The sequence below is a fragment of the Nelumbo lutea genome, chromosome 3 (genome assembly GCF_056320005.1).
Source record: "Nelumbo lutea isolate HS-2025 chromosome 3, American lotus-T2T, whole genome shotgun sequence".
In the NCBI taxonomy this organism is placed as follows: Eukaryota; Viridiplantae; Streptophyta; class Magnoliopsida; order Proteales; family Nelumbonaceae; genus Nelumbo; species Nelumbo lutea.
This window is the reverse complement of record NC_142686.1, coordinates 57,766,944-57,787,451: the sequence shown is the minus strand read 5'-3', so window position 1 is coordinate 57,787,451 and position 20,508 is coordinate 57,766,944. Positions and strand designations below refer to the sequence as shown.

At 40.5% G+C, this 20,508-nt stretch overlaps 1 protein-coding gene across 1 annotated transcript in view; it reads right to left on the bottom strand.

Moving 5' to 3' along the window:
- LOC148865147 (myosin-6-like) overlaps positions 1-20,508 on the bottom strand; it is a 149,485-nt gene that overhangs the window by 4,831 nt on the left and 124,146 nt on the right. Inside the window, exon 34 of the mRNA XM_088981329.1 lies at positions 20,316-20,415. Within this exon, the coding sequence (XP_088837455.1) occupies positions 20,316-20,415 (100 nt within the window). The remainder of the gene's footprint in view (positions 1-20,315; positions 20,416-20,508) is intronic.

Here is a 20,508-nt window from a genome sequence, read left to right as displayed (position 1 = left end):
ATGGAACGAACTATCTTGCTTGGGCACAATCTATAAAAATCTATGTTTGTAGTAGAGGAAAACTCAGGTATCTCATAGGTAGTAAGGTGAAACCCGAAGAGACAGACCTTGAATTTGAAAAATGGATGCAAGAGAACTATACTGTTATAGGATGGTTAGTCAACTCTATGCAACCCCATATAAGCCAACACTATCTCTGGATGTCTTCGGCCAAGGAAGATATGGGACAGTGTAATTGAGACCTATTAAGCAAGAGCAAGAGCAAGTGAGAGACAAGAGGAGAGAAGAGAGGGAGAGAGGAGAGGAGAGCTGAGAGGACTGGAAGCCCCTATTGAACTTAGGGGGCAAAAGAATGATCTATTATTATTTATACTAGTACAGCCGAACAATGTAATCAAAGAAGAAATTACAACAGTACCCTTATGGTACTAAACCTGAATACATAAACAACTGACAACACTCCCCCTCAAGTTGGAGCATAGATATCAATCATGCCCAACTTGTCACAAAGATCATGATGTCTGGAAAGGTTTAAACCCTTTGTAAAGATGTCTGCAAGCTGGTTCTCAGAAGTGACATAGGGGGTACACACTTCGCCTGTGATAACTTTCTCTCTGATGAAATGCTTGTCAATTTCGATGTGTTTTGTTCTATCGTGTAGCACCGGATTGGCAGCAATGCTTATAGCTGCTTTGTTATCACAAAATAGAGTTATAGGTTTGGTCACTGGGAAACCCAACTCCCCCAACAAATTCTTTATCCACATGCCTTCAGCAACCCCGTGGGCCATAGTACGATATTCAGCTTCAACACTGGATCTAGCTACCACATTTTGCTTTCTACTTCTCCATGTAACAAGGTTCCCTCCTATAAAGGTGCAGTAGCCACTAGTAGACTTTCTGTCACTTTGGGATCCAGCCCAATCTGCATCTGTATAAACTTCAACTTTCAAATGTTCGTGCTTTTGAAACAACAAACCAGTACCCGGATACTTCTTCAAATATCAGAGGATTCTCTCTGCTGCTTCAAGATGAGAAGACCTAGGAGCATGCATGAATTGACTGAGGACACCAACAGCATATGCAATGTCTGGGCGAGTCATAGAAAGGTATAACAATCTCCCTACAAGCCTTTGAACTTTGCTTCTTAGTCAGATCTTGAGCCCATTTTGGTTTCCCATGAAGATCCCAACAGGTATCTTTGGTTTGTCGGGGTTTCTGGCAATGAGTGCACCATAATTTTTCCTTATCTTCTGTTTTTTTCTAGAGATCTCCTTTCTGGGAAGAAGATCCCCCACCAGTAGATACACCCCCTTCAGCATCCCCACCAGGGCTGTTCATCAAATTTCTCCTTCTTTCTTCAGATTGTACAAGAGCATAGACTTCCTGAACAGAAGGGAGATCCTTAGAGCTGAGAATCTGAACTCTGATAGATTCATACATAGGATTCAGACCATGTAAGAATGCAAACACCCTTTGCTGAGAGACAATCTGTTTGTACTTCTTAGCATCCTCATCACACTTCCAATCCACACTCTGGTAGTGATCCAACTCCTTCCAGGTAGAGGTTAAGTCAGAGTAATAGACTGATAAACACCTCTCCCCCTGTCTACAAGTAGAAGATGCTGCCTGTAGTTGATAAATTTTGGCATAGTGTCTCAATTCTGAATATGTAGACTTTGCTTGTTCCCAGATTTCATTCGCAGTTTCAGCCCACATGAAATTCTTCCTGATTTGAGGTTGCATGGAAACCAAGAGCTAGGACATAACAATACTGTTCTCCTGATTCCATCTATCATATTCAGCACTCCCGGAGGATGGTTCTTTTATCCTCCCATTAATGTAGCCTATCTTCCCTCTTGCAGTGACGTATAACTTGATCCCTCTTGACCACTCTAGGTAATTTAAACCATCAAGAGGGACAACAGCCATAGGAACGGATAGGTCACCCCCACCCATTCCATTCAGCATTGAGGAAACTCCAGATGAGGCTGAATCTTCACTACTCATGATTTCTGGTTTAAAAAACAGCAACCAAAGGAGTACTTCCGTACACGGCTATTATAGAAACAGGTCCTTTTGACCTATGGTTTCAATGGGAGCAAAGACTGAACACTACTGTTGCAGTACTGGAACAGGTCTGTATAACCTACGGTCTTGTAGGAATCCAAGAAAAGAACACTGCAGTTGCAGTACACAATCAGGTCTGTATGACCTACAGTTGTATAGAGGTCATATGACCCTCCAACAGAATAGAAAAAACAGGTGAAGTTCACCACATCCCTAATCGGCAGGTCTGATAGCCGAACAGTCAATGACTGAGATCAATATAAAAATCTGTTTTAGGACATCAACAGTCCATCAAAGGGGTAAAGGAATACAAAACAAAGTTGAATACAACTACTTTGTTAAAAAAACAGTCCCTCAATAGTCCATCAATCGGCTGAACAGTCAATCAATAAACAGTCAATCCGTAGGGCAGCCGAACAGTAAATGAACAATACCTCTTTTAACTTCAGATGATAGCCTCTCTGTAAACCAAAAAACTCCCTCTATGAACCTCAGATGATAGCCTCTCTACAGTCAAATCGACAATGAATACCACTTCTGGGCTGGAAGATGAAAAGTCTCTACAACTTCTGGGTCGAACTGAATACAACTGACTAGCAGTTCGATGGATACAGCCCTGGGAGATGAAAAGACTATCTACTCGACATTGAACAACAGGTTTGCTTGACACCACCCTTCAGGCCCAGACGACTTGCTCTGATACCATGTTGAGCAAGAGCAAGAGCAAGTGAGAGACAAGAGGAGAGAAGAGAGGGAGAGAGGAGAGGAGAGCCGAGAGGACTGAAAGCCCCTATTGAACTTAAGGGGCGAAAGAATGATCAATTATTATTTATACTAGTACAGCCGAACAATGTAATCAAAGAAGAAATTACAATAGTACCCTTATGGTACTAAACCTGAATACATAAACAATTGACAACAAGAACTATTCACAGAAACTGAATGTAGCCAGAGCGTACAAATTGAAAAGTGATGTGAAAAATTTGAGACGGGGAGAAGAGTGTAGCAATCTACTACTCTATACTAAAATCCCTATGGCAGGAAATTGATGTTATGGAGACAGTGGTATGGGAGAGTAAAAAGGATGCTGAAATGTATAGAAAGCTGGTGGAGAGAAATAGGGTGTTTGAGTTTCTCACTGGACTCACCCCTGAGTTTGATATCAGACAAAATATTTTGGCCAGGGATGAGGTTACTCTTTCACAGGCATATGCTATGATAAGTAGTGAGGAGAGTACGTGGCAGGTTCAGTTGTAGAGTCCACCTACAGAACATTTTGCACATGCGGGAATGAAACCAAAGGGCCCTACTGAGAAAAGAGAGCAGTTGTGTGAATATTGCAAGAAACCACGACATACAAAGGACACCTGCTGGAAGCTTCATCCTGGACTTCTCCCTGATAGGTTTAAGAACAATAATAACCCTAAGAAGGGCAGTCAGGTGGGAAAACCCAAGACTGCTATGCTGCTACAGTACCTGAAGGGGGAAGTAAGGAGAGTGAAGAGAAATCAACTATTGAGCAGTTGGCTGCAATGAAGCTGGATTTTGAGAAGTATGGGAGGCTCCTAAATCACCTGGAAGCTACAGTTTCTTCAGCTCACCCCTCCAATAGTACATCATCTTCATCGGCTTTTGCTCACTCAGGTACTTGTGCTTCTGCAAATCATGCTTCAATTTCAGTAATCATAAAATCCCTTGGATTATCGATTCCGGTGCATCATACCATATGACCAGTCTATCTAACCTTTTTTGCTCATATCACCTTCTCTCTAGGAAAGAGAAAATATCCCTTGCCGATGGTTCCCTTGCCCCCATCTCTGGTAAAAGTGATATAAAGACCTCTGACACCCTGTTATTATCTTCTGTTCTTCATGTCCCTAAGCTTAACACAAACCTCTTATCTGTTAGTAGCTTAACAAAGTCCATGAATTGCAGCATAACCTTCTTTCCCACTCATTGTGTTTTTCAGGACCTGCAGTCTCAGAGGATGATTGGGAGTGGCCATGAGGCGAACGGAATATATTTGCTAGACACACCGGATCAAGCTTCGGGATCACCTCATGGAGTTGCCTTAGAGTCAGTTGTGTTAGAGTCTGTTAACAAAATTTTATTACGTCAATTTCGGTTTGGTCACTTGTCTTTTTCTGCTTTGAGTCATCTGTTCCCAGATATGTTTAAAGGAGTGTCTTTATCGAGTCTTCATTGTGAATCATGTGAGCTGACAAAGCATTGTAGACATTCCTATTCAATTAGCAATAAAAGATCAATTTCTCCTTTCCATATTGTTCACTCTGATGTGTTGGGACCATATCACATGCCAACCATGGGGGGCTATAGGTACTTTATTCTTTTTATTGATGATTATTCGCGTTACACTTGGATTTCTCTCATGAAATCCAGGGATGAAGTACCAGCTATTGTGAAAAATTTTCATGAACTCATCCTCACCCAGTTTAATACTCGTATCAAGATATTCCGCTCTGACAATACTAAGGAGTATTTTGAGAGAACCCTCTCCACCTATCTTAAAACTTTTGGGGTTATTCATCAAAGTTCTTGTTCCTACACTCCACAACAAAACGGGGTGGCGGAAAGAAAGAAGAGGCATGTGGTTGAGGTTGCCAGATCCCTCTTGTGTGCATCCCATGTTCCTGTAAAGTTTTGGGGAGATGCTGTTCTTACTGCTACCTTTCTGCACAACCATATGCCCTCCCGGGTCCTTGGCTTTAAAACTCCTTTTAGTCTTCTCTTCCCGGATGAAGATATCTTTTCTCCTCCTCTCTGTGTGTTTGGATGTACTTGCTATGTGCATATTCAAAGTCACCAAAGACACAAGTTTGAACCCAAGGCTCATAAGTGTGTATTTCTGAGATATGCTTCCACACAAAAGGGTTATTGTTGTTTTGATCCAGTTTGTGGCACCCGCTTTGTATCTCGGGATGTCACCTTTGCCGAGTTGACTCCCTTCTTTAGTATTCCTCCTGAGGGGTAGAAATCTGATGAGCCATTTGCTATGTCTCCAGCTGTTCTTCTTCCCATCCCTTGTGAGTCCGATCATGGGGTGTCCACCCACCTCTTCCACTGGACCTACCTCTGATATCCCCACTCCCCCTCCTCCTTCTGCTCCTGCTCTCCAAAGGTGGTACCAAATGCAAAGACTCAAACATGTGTAGGTTGTTTCCACTCCTTCAGAAGAGCATATTGCCACTCCCATCATTCCTGAGGAAACAGGTCAGCCCTCTACTGACCCATCTCTGACTATCCAAGACCTTGACCTTCCTATTGCTCTTCGCAAGGGCAAGCGGAAGTGTACAACCCACTGTATCTCCAAACACTTATCTTACAGCCTTCTCTCGCCTTCCTACTACTCCTTTCTTGCATCTGTTTCTTCCCATGTGATACCCAGGTCTGTACCGGAAGCATTATCTCAAGCTGAATGGAGGGATGCTATGATGACTGAACTTGATGCATTGCCTAAGAACCATACCTAGGATATTGTGGACTTGCCGGAAGGGAAGGAACCAGTGGGTTGTAAATGGGTGTTTACCATTAAGTATCACTCTGATGGCTCTGTTGAGAGGTTTAAGGCTCGGTTGGTTGCTAAGGGTTACACCCAAATGTATGGCATTGACTATCTTGAGACATTTGCTCCTGTAGCTAGGATGACTTCAATCAGGGTTTTACTTTCTCTAGCAGCTACTTTTGACTGGCCCCTACACCAGTTTGATGTTAAAAATGCCTTCTTGAATGGAGATCTGCGTGAAGAGGTCTATATGTCTCTACCTCTAGGAGTGTATGGGAAAGAAATGAAAGGCAAGGTGTGTAAACTACACAAATCTATTTATGGTCTCAAACAATCTCCTCGGGCTTGGTTTGAGAGATTTTGGGCTGCTCTTGTCTCCTTTGGCTACATTCAAACACAATCTGATCATACATTGTTCTTGAAGAGAAATGACTCTCTGGTGACCTTCTTGATTGTTTATGTTGATGACATTGTGGTTACGGGTAATGACATTGAAGAGGCCAGTAAACTAAAAAGATTTCTCAACTCTAAATTTGAAATCAAAGACTTGGGAGATCTTAGGTATTTCTTGGGCATTGAAATTGCTCGATCTAAGGATGGTATCTTCATATCTCAGCGCAAATATGTCCTTGATCTTCTTGCTGAAATTGGTAAACTTCGAGCTAAACCTATCTCCACTCTCATTGATCCTAATCACAAGCTTTCTGGCACAGATGGTGAACCTTCGTCTGATAAGGGAGTGTTTCAGAGACTGCTTGGGAAGTTGTTATACCTTTGCATGACTCGGCCAGATATTTCCTATGCAGTAAGTGTTATTACTCAGTTTATGCATTATCGCAGAGATACTCATCTAGCTGTTGCAGAAAGGGTTCTATGCTACTTGAAAGGTACTCCAGGGAAAGGTATTCTATTTGCTAAGCATGGTCACATGAAGCTGGAAGCCTTTACTGATGCAGATTGGGTAGGACGTATTGATGACAGAAGGTCCACCTCTGGTTATTGTGCTCTGGTTGCTGGAAATATTGTGTCTTGGAGGAGTAAGAAACAATCAATAGTTGCTAGATCCTCAGTTGAAGCAGAATACAGGGCAATGGCTCATGGTGTGTCAGAATTACTATGGCTACGATCTCTTCTAGAGGAATTGGGGGTGGACTATGAGAAACCAATGATGTTCTATTGTGACAACCAAGCTGCCATCAACATTGTACATAATCCTGTTCAACATGACAGAACTGAGCACATTGAGGTTGATAGGCATTTCATAAGGGAAAGAGTCTCTTTAGGAGAAGTTTGTTTACCATTCATCACATCAGAAGAGCAATTGGCTGATATCTTGACCAAGGGAGTTCCAAGGGTGAAATTGACACACTATGTAAGCAAGCTGGGCATGATTGACATCTATGCTCAGCTTGAGGGGGAGTGCAAAGAGACTGGGCCGAATGGGTCCTAACATCCTCTCTTGTAATATCTTTTATTTTATGTTGATGGGCCACACTTAATTGGCCTATTATTTATTCTTGTTTATTTTTCTTTATGTAACTGCCAAGCTGGCCGCCCACTTAAGAGCATTCTTGTCATCATCAATTTTTAGATCTTAATAAAATAGGGTTAGAGGAGAATGGAGAATTTTTTTGACTCCTCTTACCTCTTCTCTTCGCCATCTTCTTCTCCTTTATAGTTATTTAGATCTGTTTTATTCTACTAATCACTAAGTTTAATCTTGATATTAGAGGACTGATTTACATCTTGTCTAGAGGTGTCCATGAAAAACCAAAAAACCGAAAAACTGAACCGAACTGCAAAATAAGTTTAACCGAACCAATCGGTTTAGAATTTTTGAAAAACCGAAGGACCGGTTCTGTTCGGTTTAAAATTTTAAAATATTTATAATTTTTAAAATATTTATAATTTTGAAAAACCGAAGGACCGATTCTATATATATAAAAATATATACTTATATTATATTTATAAATATATTATATATTTTTAAAATATTTATAATATATTATATATCATTTATTATTTTTAATATAATATTATACATATATTCATATAATATATATTATAAACATAAAAAACCGAAAAACCTAAGAACCGAACTAGTAAAAAACCGAAACCGGCTAACCGATTAACTGGTAGTACCAGTTCAATTTTGGTTTGGAGAAATAGAAAAACCAATAGCACCGGTTCAGTTTACAAAAAAAGGCCATGGTTTGGTTAACCGAACCGTGGACACCCCTAGTTATGTCTATGGTGGTTTGAATCCTCTACTAAGCAGTTCCAAGAGGGGTTTCTTATCAGATGGTGGCTTGTGGTGTTATTAGAAGTTGGACCAGTTTTTTTTTTTTTTTTTTTTTTTTTTTTTTTTTTTATGTTGATAAAAGCGGCTGAATGTGTGTTTAGGTGGTATCGTATGTATTGAGTCGTGGTGGTTGGATGAGGAGGTGCTGTAAGGTGGTGAGTGAACTGTTGTAGTATTCAAATAACAACAATAGTTTTGTCCATGGTTTCAAATGTTGCAACATTTCGCTAATGTCGCCTGGCATATGTTGATGTCGAGGCTCACCGATATGAAACTGGATGGTAATATAAATATTACATTATTTCAGTTGACATTTCCTATATTTCGGAAATGTCAGCAAAATTGGTCCAAATAGCAAAAAAGAAAACACTGTTTTTCCTATTATGTCAACTAATGTACATTAATAATATAATATATTAGTATATTATATTAATATAATACAGTATATTAATATAAATTATTCCATTAATAATTCTATTTAATATTTCAAATAAAATGTTTATAAAAAAGAATTAACAAAAAATAAAAACAAAAGAATAAATTAAGTACTTTATAATATAAAACATAAAATATTTTTCAAGTAATAAAATATAAACTAGTTAGTATTTTTAAAATATTTATTAAAATCAGAAAAGGTTTATTAAATTTTGTAATAAATCATATTCTAAATTTAATATAAAAAATCTGAATAAATTTATTAAATTTTATACTAAATCATAATTTATTATAAATTTAATATTAAAAATCATAATAAATTCATTAAGTTTTATAAGAAATCGGAATTTATCATAATCTTAATATTACAAAAAGGAGAATCAGTTCATTAAATTTATAATAAAACATAATGTATTATAACTTTAATATTTCAAAAATCAGAATAAATGTATTTCTATTTACTAGTGTGAAATAAATATATTAGAATTTATAATAAATCAGAATTAAAAATAGGAAAAGAAAATACAGGATAACCTTGTAAAAACATCAAAATGCATAATAAATCAGTAAATCGTCATTTACTAGTTTTTTATTGATCTTAGTTTCTTAGCTTTATATAATGGTAGGGAATAAGATAATAGTCTAGAAATATGTATTAATGCTTCTTTTATTATTTTACAAAATATCATTGCATATTTCCACAATGTGTCTAATTTTTACAATATTTCCCCTCGACATTTCCAACATTTCCGACATATGTCCTATATTTTGGTAAGCGACATTTACATTGCCATCTACATTTTAAACCTTTGTTTTGTCTGGACTGATAAATTTCTTTTTGGAAGGGCAGAAGCAATTTCTTGAATTAAAATCTTGATGGCGTCAATTAGTGATGTCAGTGGTGACCAAAAATCGAGTGATGATTTCCTCAGATTTTTTAAATGTGCATATGACATCCATTAAACTCAATGGTGAAAACTATGCACCATGGGACAAGTAGGTGGAAGTGTTTCTTAAGGCTAAGAAGAAAGTAAAACATGTGAGGGAGATATGGGAACATGCTAAGAAACTCTATTCCGGCCAAGACAATACTACGAGAGTCTATCATCTTTATCACGAGTATTTCAGTTTGCAACAAGGAAATCAAACCCTTGAAGAGTATTGTGCCAATATGAGAAATCTTTGGGACGAACTTAATGTCTATCATCCCTTAACTCCAGATGACAAAATTCAGCAACAACAAAGGGAGCAAATTGATGTTACCCGGTTCTTAGTGGGGCAGAAATCAGAATATGAACACGTCAGAGCACAGATGTTAGGTGGATCTACCCTTCCTACTCTAGAGGAAGTGTTTTCTTGTCTTCGTAGGATCTCTTTTGGACCCACAAAGGGTACCATAACTTTTGATAGATCAGCTTTTATTGGAGCACAAAAAGGAGGTTATGGAAATAGAGGAGGTCATGCAGTTTGAGGGGGTCGTGGTAACCCCATGTTTGGTCATAGTCATGGTAGTGGTGGAGGTCATGATTCAGGGGGAGGCCAAGGTAGAGGAAGAGGAAGCACTACTAGGAAATGTACACACTATGGAAAGGATGGACACAAATTCTGTTATGATCTACATGGGTCACCCTCCACATGGGCTAATCAGGCCATTGTTGGTGGCAGAGATAATCAACCGGTTGATCCAACACCTTCTACATCTACAATTACTTCTAGGAAGGAGATGCTGAGTGTTCCAAAAGATGAGTAATGAGAGGTTCCTTCAGGCTACTTCACAACAGAATACTGCCACCCTTGCCCATTCAGGTATGGCTTGCCTGGCATCAAAACCTTCTCCATGGATAATTGACTCTGAAGCCTTTGATCACCTTCCCCCTTCTTTTCTTATCTTCTATTTTTAATGTATCCAAGTTTCCATTAAATCTTATGTTTGTTAGTAAACTAACAAAGTCTCTCAATTTTTCTCACTTTTTACCCTTCCTCTTATGTTTTTTCAGGATCTCAAGACGAGGAAGAAATTGGTGAAGGGCATGAAGTTGGTGGATTGTATTATCTTGACTTCCTTACCTCCTCAACAGTGGCATTGTAGACTTGGTCATCCATCTTTTAAAGCTCTCAAGCTACTTGTTCCTTCATTGAGTCGTTTGTTTTCTTTGCAGTGTGAATCGTGTCAGTATGGGAAACACCATTGGGTTTCCTTTAGTCCTAGAGTTGATAATCGTATGTTGAGTCCTTTTACTTTAGTCCATTTAGATGTTTGGGGTCCGGTTAGAATTGAGACCTATAATGGTTACAAGTATTTTGTTATTTTTGTTGATGATTGTTCAAGAATGACATGGGTTTATTTAATGAAAGAAATGAGTGAATTATCCTCCATTTTCCAAAAATTTCATGCTAAGATACGTACACAATTTGGTGTTCCAATTAAAATTCTTCGTTCAAACAATGATAGGTAGTAATTCCTTACTTCATTTTAGCAGCATTTGGAGCAACATGCCATTATTTATCAGACTTTCTGTGCATCCACCCCCCCAACAAAATGGGGTGGTTGAGAGGAAGAACTGGCATTTACTTGAAACAACTCGGTCCCTTCTTCATCATATGAATGTTCCTAAACGTTTTTGGAGTGATGCAGTGCTTACAACTAGTTTCCTCGTTAATCACATGCCTTTATTCATTCTTGGCAGTCGTTCTCCGTTTTCTATTTTGTTTCCCACTCTATCTCCATATCCCTTGACTCCCAGGATCTTCGGGTGTGTGTGCTTTGTTCATAATCTGGGTGCTAGTTTAGACAAGTTGGATGCATGCTTGACTAGTGTATCTTCCTTGGCTACTCTAGGACTCAGAAAAGGGTGTAAATCCCATTACTCGGATGTCATTTGTTTGCCCTAATGTTACATTTTTCGAGTTTGTTCCATTGTTCTTAGGTCCTGATATGTCTCTCTCTCCTAGAATGGTCCCTCTTCCTCTTCTAATTAATGATCCCATTCCTATTGTTCCTGTTGTGACCAAGTCTCCACCTCCTCCAATGCAGAGTCATATTGAACGACTACCAATTTGGCAAGTGTATACTCACTGACAAACACTAGCACCTCCTCCAGCTTCAACTTTGTTAGTAGATCCAGTTTCTTCTACACCAGTGTTGCCTACTCCTTCTGATATTATCTTCTTATTGCATTGTGGAAAGATAAATGCAACTGTACTTTGCATCCTATATCCAATTATGTTTCTGTCTCACCTTTCCGCTTCACATCGCCAGTTTGTTTCTCTGTTATCATTTGTGTCTACACCTAAGAATGTCCAGGAGGCTCTTACCTCACTAGGGTGGCGTCAAGCTATGGAAGAGGAGCTCTCTGCACTTCAACACAATCACAGGTGGGAACTCACCAATCTTCCTCTAGGTAAGCATGTTATTAGTTGTAAATGGGTGTATACTGTTAAATATCTACTAGATGGGAGAGTGGAACGGTTGAAAGCCCAACTGTTTACCAAATGATATTCTCAATTATATGGTGTAGATTATGTGGAAACTTTTTCTCCTGTTGCAAAGATTGGTTCAATCCGTGTTTTGATTTCATTAGCAGTTATATATGATTGGCCCTTGTTTCAACTTGACATTAAAAATGCCATCCTCCATGGAGATCTTCTAGAGGAAGCATGCATGGAGCAACCACCAGGGTTTGTTGCTCAGGGGGAGGGTGGTAAGGTGTGTAAGTTCAAGAAGGTAATTTATGGGCTCAAACAATCCCCTCGTGCTTGGTTTGGCAAGTTTAGTGAAGTAGTGAAAGAGTTCGGAATGAGACAATGTCAAGTTGACCACTTAGTGTTCAGTTATGATTCTAAAGCTGGGAAGATTTTGGTAGTGGTTTACGTGGATGACATAGGTATAACTGGCAATGAAAGACTTGGGATTGATAGACTTAAGGTCTTTCTACAAGATCACTACCAAAAAAACGGATCTTGGGAAGTTGAATTATTTTTTGGGTATAGAAGTTGCCAAATCGAAGCAAGGTATAAACTTGTGTTAGAGGAAATATGCTCTTGACCTATTGGAAGAAATAAGACTATTAGGGGGCTCCAGACCGTTAGTGTGGTAAGATAATTCATGCAAAGCCCTCGTGTTCCACACTGGGATGCAGTACTTAGAATTGTGTGGTATTTGAAGGGGGCTCTAGGCCGTGGATTATTGTACAAGCCAAGAGGAAGTCTTGAAATAGTTGGCTATACAAATGTAGATTGGGTAGGTTCAGTGTCTGACAAGTGATCCACTACAAGTTATTGCACCTTTTTTGGAGGAAATCTAGTGACATGGAAGAGCAAGAAGCAAACTATTGTAGCAAGGAGTAGTGTTGAAGCAGAATACAAGACCATGGCATACACTACACGTGAACTAGTGTGGTTGAAAAATCTTTTGCAGGAAGTCGGGTTCTCAATAAACAAACCCATGAAACTATACCATGACAACCAAGTTGCAATTCACATCTCATCCAATCCAGTTTTTCATGAGAGGACTAAACACATAGAGGTATATTGCCATTTTGTAATGGAAAAAGTCCTTAGTGGTGTCATAAGTACAAAGCATGTGAGAACAGGTGAGGGTTGCGTTTGGGTTGAAAATCCAACCAGTTCAAACAAGAGAGCAATTTAGGGTGAAAACAAGAGAACAGGTGAGGGTTGCATTTGGGGTGAAGTCCTTAATGGAAAAAGTCCACAAGTTGACTCAATATTTTTCACACAATCAGCATAGGCCATCAAATGGATAGGAGAGGATGAGGAGATGCATACTGTTAGCGTAGGGGTATTTCTGTCTTTATACCTTGATTGATGTTTCTGATCTGTAATGTTGTGTTGAAACATGTGCTCTTAACTTAAGTAAGGGCACATAGGACTTTTCAGTTATGTTTTAATAATAATATAAATAGTTATTGGCCGACTGGGAGAAGTCATGTTGACTCTTTCAGTTCGAACCAGAATTCTCTCTTCTCTCTTTCTCTCTCTCTCTCTCTCTTTCTTTATCACTTTTTCTTCTTCTACATAACTGAACTCAGTCAGGCCGAACTCTAAGGCAGACCTGAATTATAACATGGTATCAGAGCTAGGTTAAATCTGCCTAGATTTCTGCTTGCCTAGGGTTCATTCTCTGTGCACCCTATCTAGGGTTTTCCTCTTTTTTTTTTTCTGTGTTCAATTGGAGATGAGGGAAAGGGCTGAAAAGCAGTGATTGCCCTCTTCCCTTGGGGGTCTCTATGCCTCCAGTCAGGTCGTATGTGGTCGGTTGCTGTGATTTCTGAGATCGCCCTCTCCTAGTAGAGGAAGAATAGAGGGCCGAACTGTGTGTGGCTGTTGTGTGTGAAGCGGCTGTTGTGTGTGGACTGCTCTCATGCTCGCATGGGTGTTACTTCAGCGATAAGGAAAGGGATTTCAGTGCATGATATCTGTTATGGATTAAATAGGAGGTGTGTTTCAGACCATTTGCTAGGGTTTCGGCCAGTAAGTGCTAGGGTTTATGCTGGTTTCTTTGTGCATTTTGAAGGAAGAGATATGATCATATAGTGGTGAGATTTCAGGTAATTGTAGGAGTAGGGTTTGTGGTGTGAGCACACTTTTCAGCAACAAGTGCTGAAATCAGTGTGACAGGTGTGATTTAGGGTTTGTGGTGTAAAGAGCACACATTCCAGCAACAATTAGTGCTGCAATCAGTGTGACAGGTGTGACCTAGTGGTGTGTAGTGTGCAGATCTCAGTGATAATAGAATTCAGCAAGTGTGCAAAATTGGTGATAACATAATGGGAGACAATAATGATTATAAACCTAGTGTGATGGTGCCTACAGACTACCTGAATGTTCAGATGACCACCATTAAGTTAAATGGAGAGAATTATGTGCCTTGGGTTAAATCCGTTGAAGTCTTTCTGAAGGCAAAGAAGAAGGTAAAACACATCAGAGAGGAGAAACCCTCCTCTGACTCTCACGAGTATGAAGACTGGGAGCAAGAGGATGCTCAGATCATCACATGGTTGTGGAACAGTATGGAACCCAGGATTAGTGTGAACTTCATGTTCCTTGATACTGCTAAAGATGTGTGGGACCATGCGAAGAAATTGTATTCGGGGCAGGACAATGCAACCAGAGTTTATCAGCTTTATCAAGAGTACTTTAATCTGCAACAGGGCAATCAGAATCTTGAGGAGTACTATGCCAGCATGAGGAACATACGTAATGAGTTGAATGTCTATCATCCTCTCACTTCTGATGTCAAGATTCAGCAACAACAGAGAGAGCAGCTTGATGTGACTAGATTTTTGGTGGGACTAAAGTCTGAATATAAACCAGTACGGGCTCAGATATTAGGGGGATCAGCTCTTCCGTCCCTAGAAGAGGTACTTGCTCGACTTCGGAGGATTTCTATCGGATCTATTGAGAACTCTAATATCTCAGATAGATCTGCCTTTGTTGTATCGAGAGGCCATGGTGGTAGAGGTGGAGCTCGGGGAGCTCAGTCTGGCCGTGGTGTTGGTAGTGGTTTTGCATATGGCCGAAGTGGCAATGGTGGGTCTACTTATAATCGTGGTGGTGGTCGTACTGGGAGCAGAGATTCAGGGGGAGCCCGTGGTAGAGGACGTAGCTCAGGCCCGAGGAAGTGCACTCATTGTGGTATGCCATCAACTATTGTTATGATTTACATGGTCCTCCCTCAACCTGGGCCAATCATGCCGCGATCGGTGACTCAAGTTCCATCTTTAGACAGGAGAATCATTCATCTGACCAGTTGCCTCCTACATCCACATATGGTCCCATGAAGGAGATGGTGAGTGTTTCCCGTGATGAATATGAGAGGTTTATCCAATCACAGCAGAAAATGGCGACTTTTGCTCACTCAGGTATGGCTTGTCTGGCATCTACACCCAATCCCTGGATCATTGACTCTGGAGCCTCCGATCACATGACTGGAACTCCAGGTGTGCTTTCCTCCTTATCTCATTGCTCAACATCACAATATGTCACCCTTGCTAATGGTTCCACATCCTCAATTTGTGGTGTTGGTAAATGTTGACCTAGATCCTGTATCCCTCTCATCAGTTCTGTATGTTCCTAAATTGCCTTTTAACCTTCCATTACCTTTTATCCTTCTATGTGTGTCTTTCATGATCTCAAGACGGGGATGAAGATTGGTGGAGGGCATGAAGCAGGTGGACTGTATTATCTTGACGGTGGTGATGGTAGAACTTCGACAGCTCTCCAGTCATCTCTTTCTCCTCTCTAATGGCACTGCCGATTTGGTCATCCGTCGCTCAAAGTCTTGAAGTCCTTGGTTCCGTCCTTGAGTCAGTTTTCTGTTTTGGATTGTGAGTCGTGTCAGTTTGGGAAACACCATCATGTTCCCTTTAGTTCTAGGGTTGATAACTCTGTGTCGAGTCCTTTTTCTTTAGTTCATTCAGATGTTTGGGGTCCTTATAAAGTAATGTCATATAATCGATACAGATATTTTGTCATTTTCGTGGATGATTTTCAAAGATGGCGTGGCTCTATTTAATGAAAGAAAGAAGTGAATTGTTTACCATTTTTCAAAAATTTTATGCTGAAATTCGTAACCAATTTGGTACCCACATCAAAGTTTTTCGTTCTGATAATGGCCGCGAATATTTATCCTCATCACTTCAAGAATACCTGGACCAACACGGCATTATACATCAGACCTCGTGTACCTACACCCCACAACAAAACGGGGTGGCTGAGAGAAAGAATCGCCATCTCCTTGAAACAACAAGATCCCTAATGCATCACATGCATGTTCCCAAACCTTTTTGGAGTGATGCAGTGCTTACCTCTTGTTTTTTGATTAATCGGATGCCCACGTTCATCCTTGATGGTCAGTCTCCGTTTCAGGTCTTGTTTCCCACTTTGTCTCCGTTCCCTCTTACGCCGAAAGTTTTTGGGTGTGTCTGTTTTGTCCATAATCTGGGTCCCGGGAACGACAAGTTTGATGCCCGTTCTCTCAAGTGCATCTTCCTTGGCTATTCTCGGACCCAGAAAGGGTATAGGTGTTACCATCCTGGTTCTCGACGGTCCTTTGTGTGTGCTGATGTCAGTTTCTTTGAGTCTACTCCGTTCTTTTTGGGGTCTGGTGATGCTTCTTCCTCCTCATCACCTCCTCCTCTTCCACTTCCCGTTGTCAATCCTCCTCCCTTTGTTCCAGTCGTGATCAAATCCTTGCCTCCGGTGCCACCACCTGTTGAACGCCCACCTATCCATCATGTGTATACACATCGCCCACATGCACCAACTACTACTCCTTCGGCCACATCTCCGTCGACGGATCCGACACCAGACCCACACTTAGCATCTGAGATTGATCTACCCATTGCTTTGCGGAAAGGTAAACGTACTTGCACCCTTCATCCCATTTCTAATTATGTTTCTCTTACTCACCTTTCCGCTTCCCATCGCCAGTTTGTTACCTTGTTATCATCAGTTATTGTTCCTAAAGATGTCCGGGAAGCCCTTGCCTCTCCAAGGTGGTGTCATGCCATGGAAGAAGAACTCTCAGCCCTTCATCATAATCATACTTGGGACCTCACTACTCTTCCTCCTGGGAAGCAAGCTGTTGGTTGTAAGTGGGTTTATACGGTTAAGTATCTGCCTGATGGTAGTGTTGAACACTTGAAAGCACGATTAGTTGCAAAAGGGTACTCCCAAACCTATGACATTGACTACACAGAGACCTTCTCACCGGTTGCTAAGATAGGGTCAGTTCGTGTTGTGATCTCTCTTGCAGCTATGTATGAGTGGCCACTATATCAGCTTGATATCAAGAATGCCTTTTTGCATGGTGACTTACTCGAGGAGGTCAACATGGAGCAACCTCCAGGGTTTGTTGCTCAGGGGGAGGATGGTAAGGTGTGCAGACTAAGGAAGGCTATATATGGGCTTAAAGAAGTTTGGCATGAAACAGTGCAAAGTTGACCATTCTGTATTTAGTCATGACTCTTCGGGAGGAAAAATACTGTTGGTGGTGTATGTAGATGATATTGTTATTACTGGGAATGATAACATTGGTATTGACAAACTGAAGACTTATCTACAGGATCACTTTCAGACAAAGGATCTGGGTAAACTGAAATACATCTTGGGGATAGAGGTAGTGAGATCCAAGTATGGGATTAACCTGTGCCAGAGGAAGTATGTGCTTGATTTGCTGGAAGAAACAGGCTTGTTGGGTGCCAAACCAGCTGAAACACCCATGGACACAAATACCAAGCTAAGTAGTGATATGGGTGAAATGTTTAAAGACCCTGGCAGATACCGAGACTTGTGGGCAAACTGAACTACCTAACCATTACCAGACCAGACATCTTATTTGCAGTTAGTGTAGTAAGCCAGTTCATGCAAAAACCTCTGATTCCTCATTGGAATGCGGTTCTGAGAATTGTGAAGTATCTAAAAGGGGCCCCAGGTCGCGGTCTTATATACAAGAGTGGGGGAAAACTTGAAATAAAAGGGTATTCTGATGCTGATTGGGCCGGTTCTATGTCATATAGGCGGTCTACTACAGGCTATTGCACGTTTCTGGGAGGTAACCTGGTGACATGGAAAAGTAAGAAGCAGACGGTTGTGGCAAGAAGCAGTGCAAAAGCAGAATATAGGGCTATGGCGCATACCGCTTGTGAATTAGTGTGGCTAAGGAACCTTCTACAGGAAGTAGGGTACAACATTAACACTCCAATGAAGCTCTATTGTGATAATCAGGCTGCAGTTCATATCTCCTCTAATCCAGTGTTTCATGAAAGAACCAAGCACATTGAGGTTGACTGTCACTTTGTGAGGGAGAAGGTGCTGAATGGAGAGCTAGACACTACACATGTTAATACAGGAAATCAGTGGACTGACTTATTTACAAAAGGCTTGAGTCGGGGAAGAGTGGACTACATATGTAACAAGCTGGTGAGTATATATTGAGGGGGAGTGTTAGTGTAGGGGTATTTCTGTCTTTATACCTGGATTGATGTTGCTGATCTGTAATGTTGTGTTGAAGCATGTGCTCTTAACTTAAGTAAGGGCACATAGGTCATTTCAGTTATGTTTTAATAATAATATAAATACTTACTAGCCGACTGGGAGAAGTCATGTTGACTCTTTCAGATCGAACCAGAATTCTCTCTTCTCTCTTTCTCTCTTTCTCTCTTTCTTTATCCTTTTTCTTCTTCTACATAACTGAACTCAGTCAGGCCGAAATAGGTGAGAGGACCCAAGTCCTTCATGTGAAAGGATCTGTGAAGACTTGAGGTCTTCAGATGAAAGGATCTGTGAAGAAGGACCCAAGTCCTTCTACATCATCTCCAGTCAACATGTTGTCCACATACAAGAGGAGAATTATAATACCCTAAGGCCTTTTTCGAACAAAGAGAGAATGATTGGAATCACTCTGACTATACCCAACATCCACAACAACATTTCGAAATTTCTCAAACCATGTCCGAGGAGCTTGTTTTAGACCACAAAGAGATTTCTTTAAGCAACAGACAAGAGATGGGTCACTACAATACACAAAAGGGGATTTCATGTAAACTGTTTCCTTTAAATGTCCATGTAGAAAGACATTTTTCACATCTAATTGATAGATAGACCAAGAGTGCACAAAAGAGAGGGCTAAAAGGACATGAACTGTAGTGATCTTGGCAATGGGAACAATGTCTCCTCATAATCAATGCCATACTCTTGTTTATAACCCTAAGCCATAAGACAAGCTTTGTATCGATCTAAGGAGCCATTAGACTTCAACATGATAGAATAAACCCACTTACTCCCAATGGTAGAGCCATAAAAAAGAGCTGGAACAAGGTCCCAACTGCCATTCTCATGTAAAGCTTAAATGGAGTTTATAAGGACTATTATAAAAGGGCTAAGTGTTATCAGCCTAGCCTTGGATCATATTAGTTCTATATATTTATACACAATATAAAAAGATTGTTATTTCATGGTCTACCATTAATAGAGTTTATAAGGATACTAATGGGGGTGGAAGTAACCCCCAATAAGATCAAGACCCGTGGCGGCCTCGATGGATCGATACTCACCTCGAACATCCAACTCTAACCTTGGATGATCTGGAACTTACCCAGTCGGAACTACCCTATCACTAGTAGCGAAGGGCAGATTGGCTTATGAGCTGATCTACATGAGTAAGAAAGCACACTTCGCCGAGATGAGCTAACTCAGGAGAAACAAACCCGAGCTTTACTACGTTTACGATAAGACAACCACCTGGCAATGCAGTCATCACACCTACCCATCTTGTTAGCTAGTAGGCCCTGGGTTTCCTCCACGTGTGATTAACGTGGCATACGAGTCACCTAAATGTGTCCCACTTCACTTCCAAGTGTTTCTACTTACAGGTGTCTTGCTCATCTCTGACATGTACAGACTGGCACGAGCATCCCCAATCTAGATAAAGGTTAGTTTTGCATTCATTACACACTTCTTGAATGCATTTACTGCTACCTAATACACCTTGGACAGGTCGGCCATTACTAACTTGGTCGTCGGAGACTTAAGCCCAGGATATCACCCTAGGCCCTCTGACCCTCTTCTTCCTTGCACGTTCCCTACCTCCCTACGAGTTGATCCCAAGTCCTCATTGAGAATTTTGGTGGTCATTAGATACATTTGAAGATTAGCTAATGATGGGAGGGACTAGTTCCTACTAATTGAAAGAAGTTGTTAAGTAAAGAAGTTATTTATTCAATCCACCACTCTTAAGAGATTCAAGTATAATCACTTTGTGATGGTAATTATGCACTGGTCCATGGTACTGAAGGTTACAAACTATAGTCTTCTACATGGAGATAACACTCATGAGATTCTGTTGATCTAAAGAAGGCTTACTTGCATTTTTTGGATTCTTTTTCTTTCCTCCTCGTCGAGGCCAATGAAAGGCATAAAAGGGAGGGGGGAGAAGATGACTGATCATAAAATCACACTCAATTACCTCTTCCTTTGCTTCGGAACACCATAGCTCCAGTTCCTCTAACCCAGATTTCACATATTCTCCATTGCTGAATGTGCAACACTCTCGGCGTAGTAAAAAACTGGAGTAACAAAAATAAGTAACTCATATCATTATTTTGATTCTCTACAATACTAGGATTTTCTTGTTTTTTTTTTTGACAAATAGTAATAAG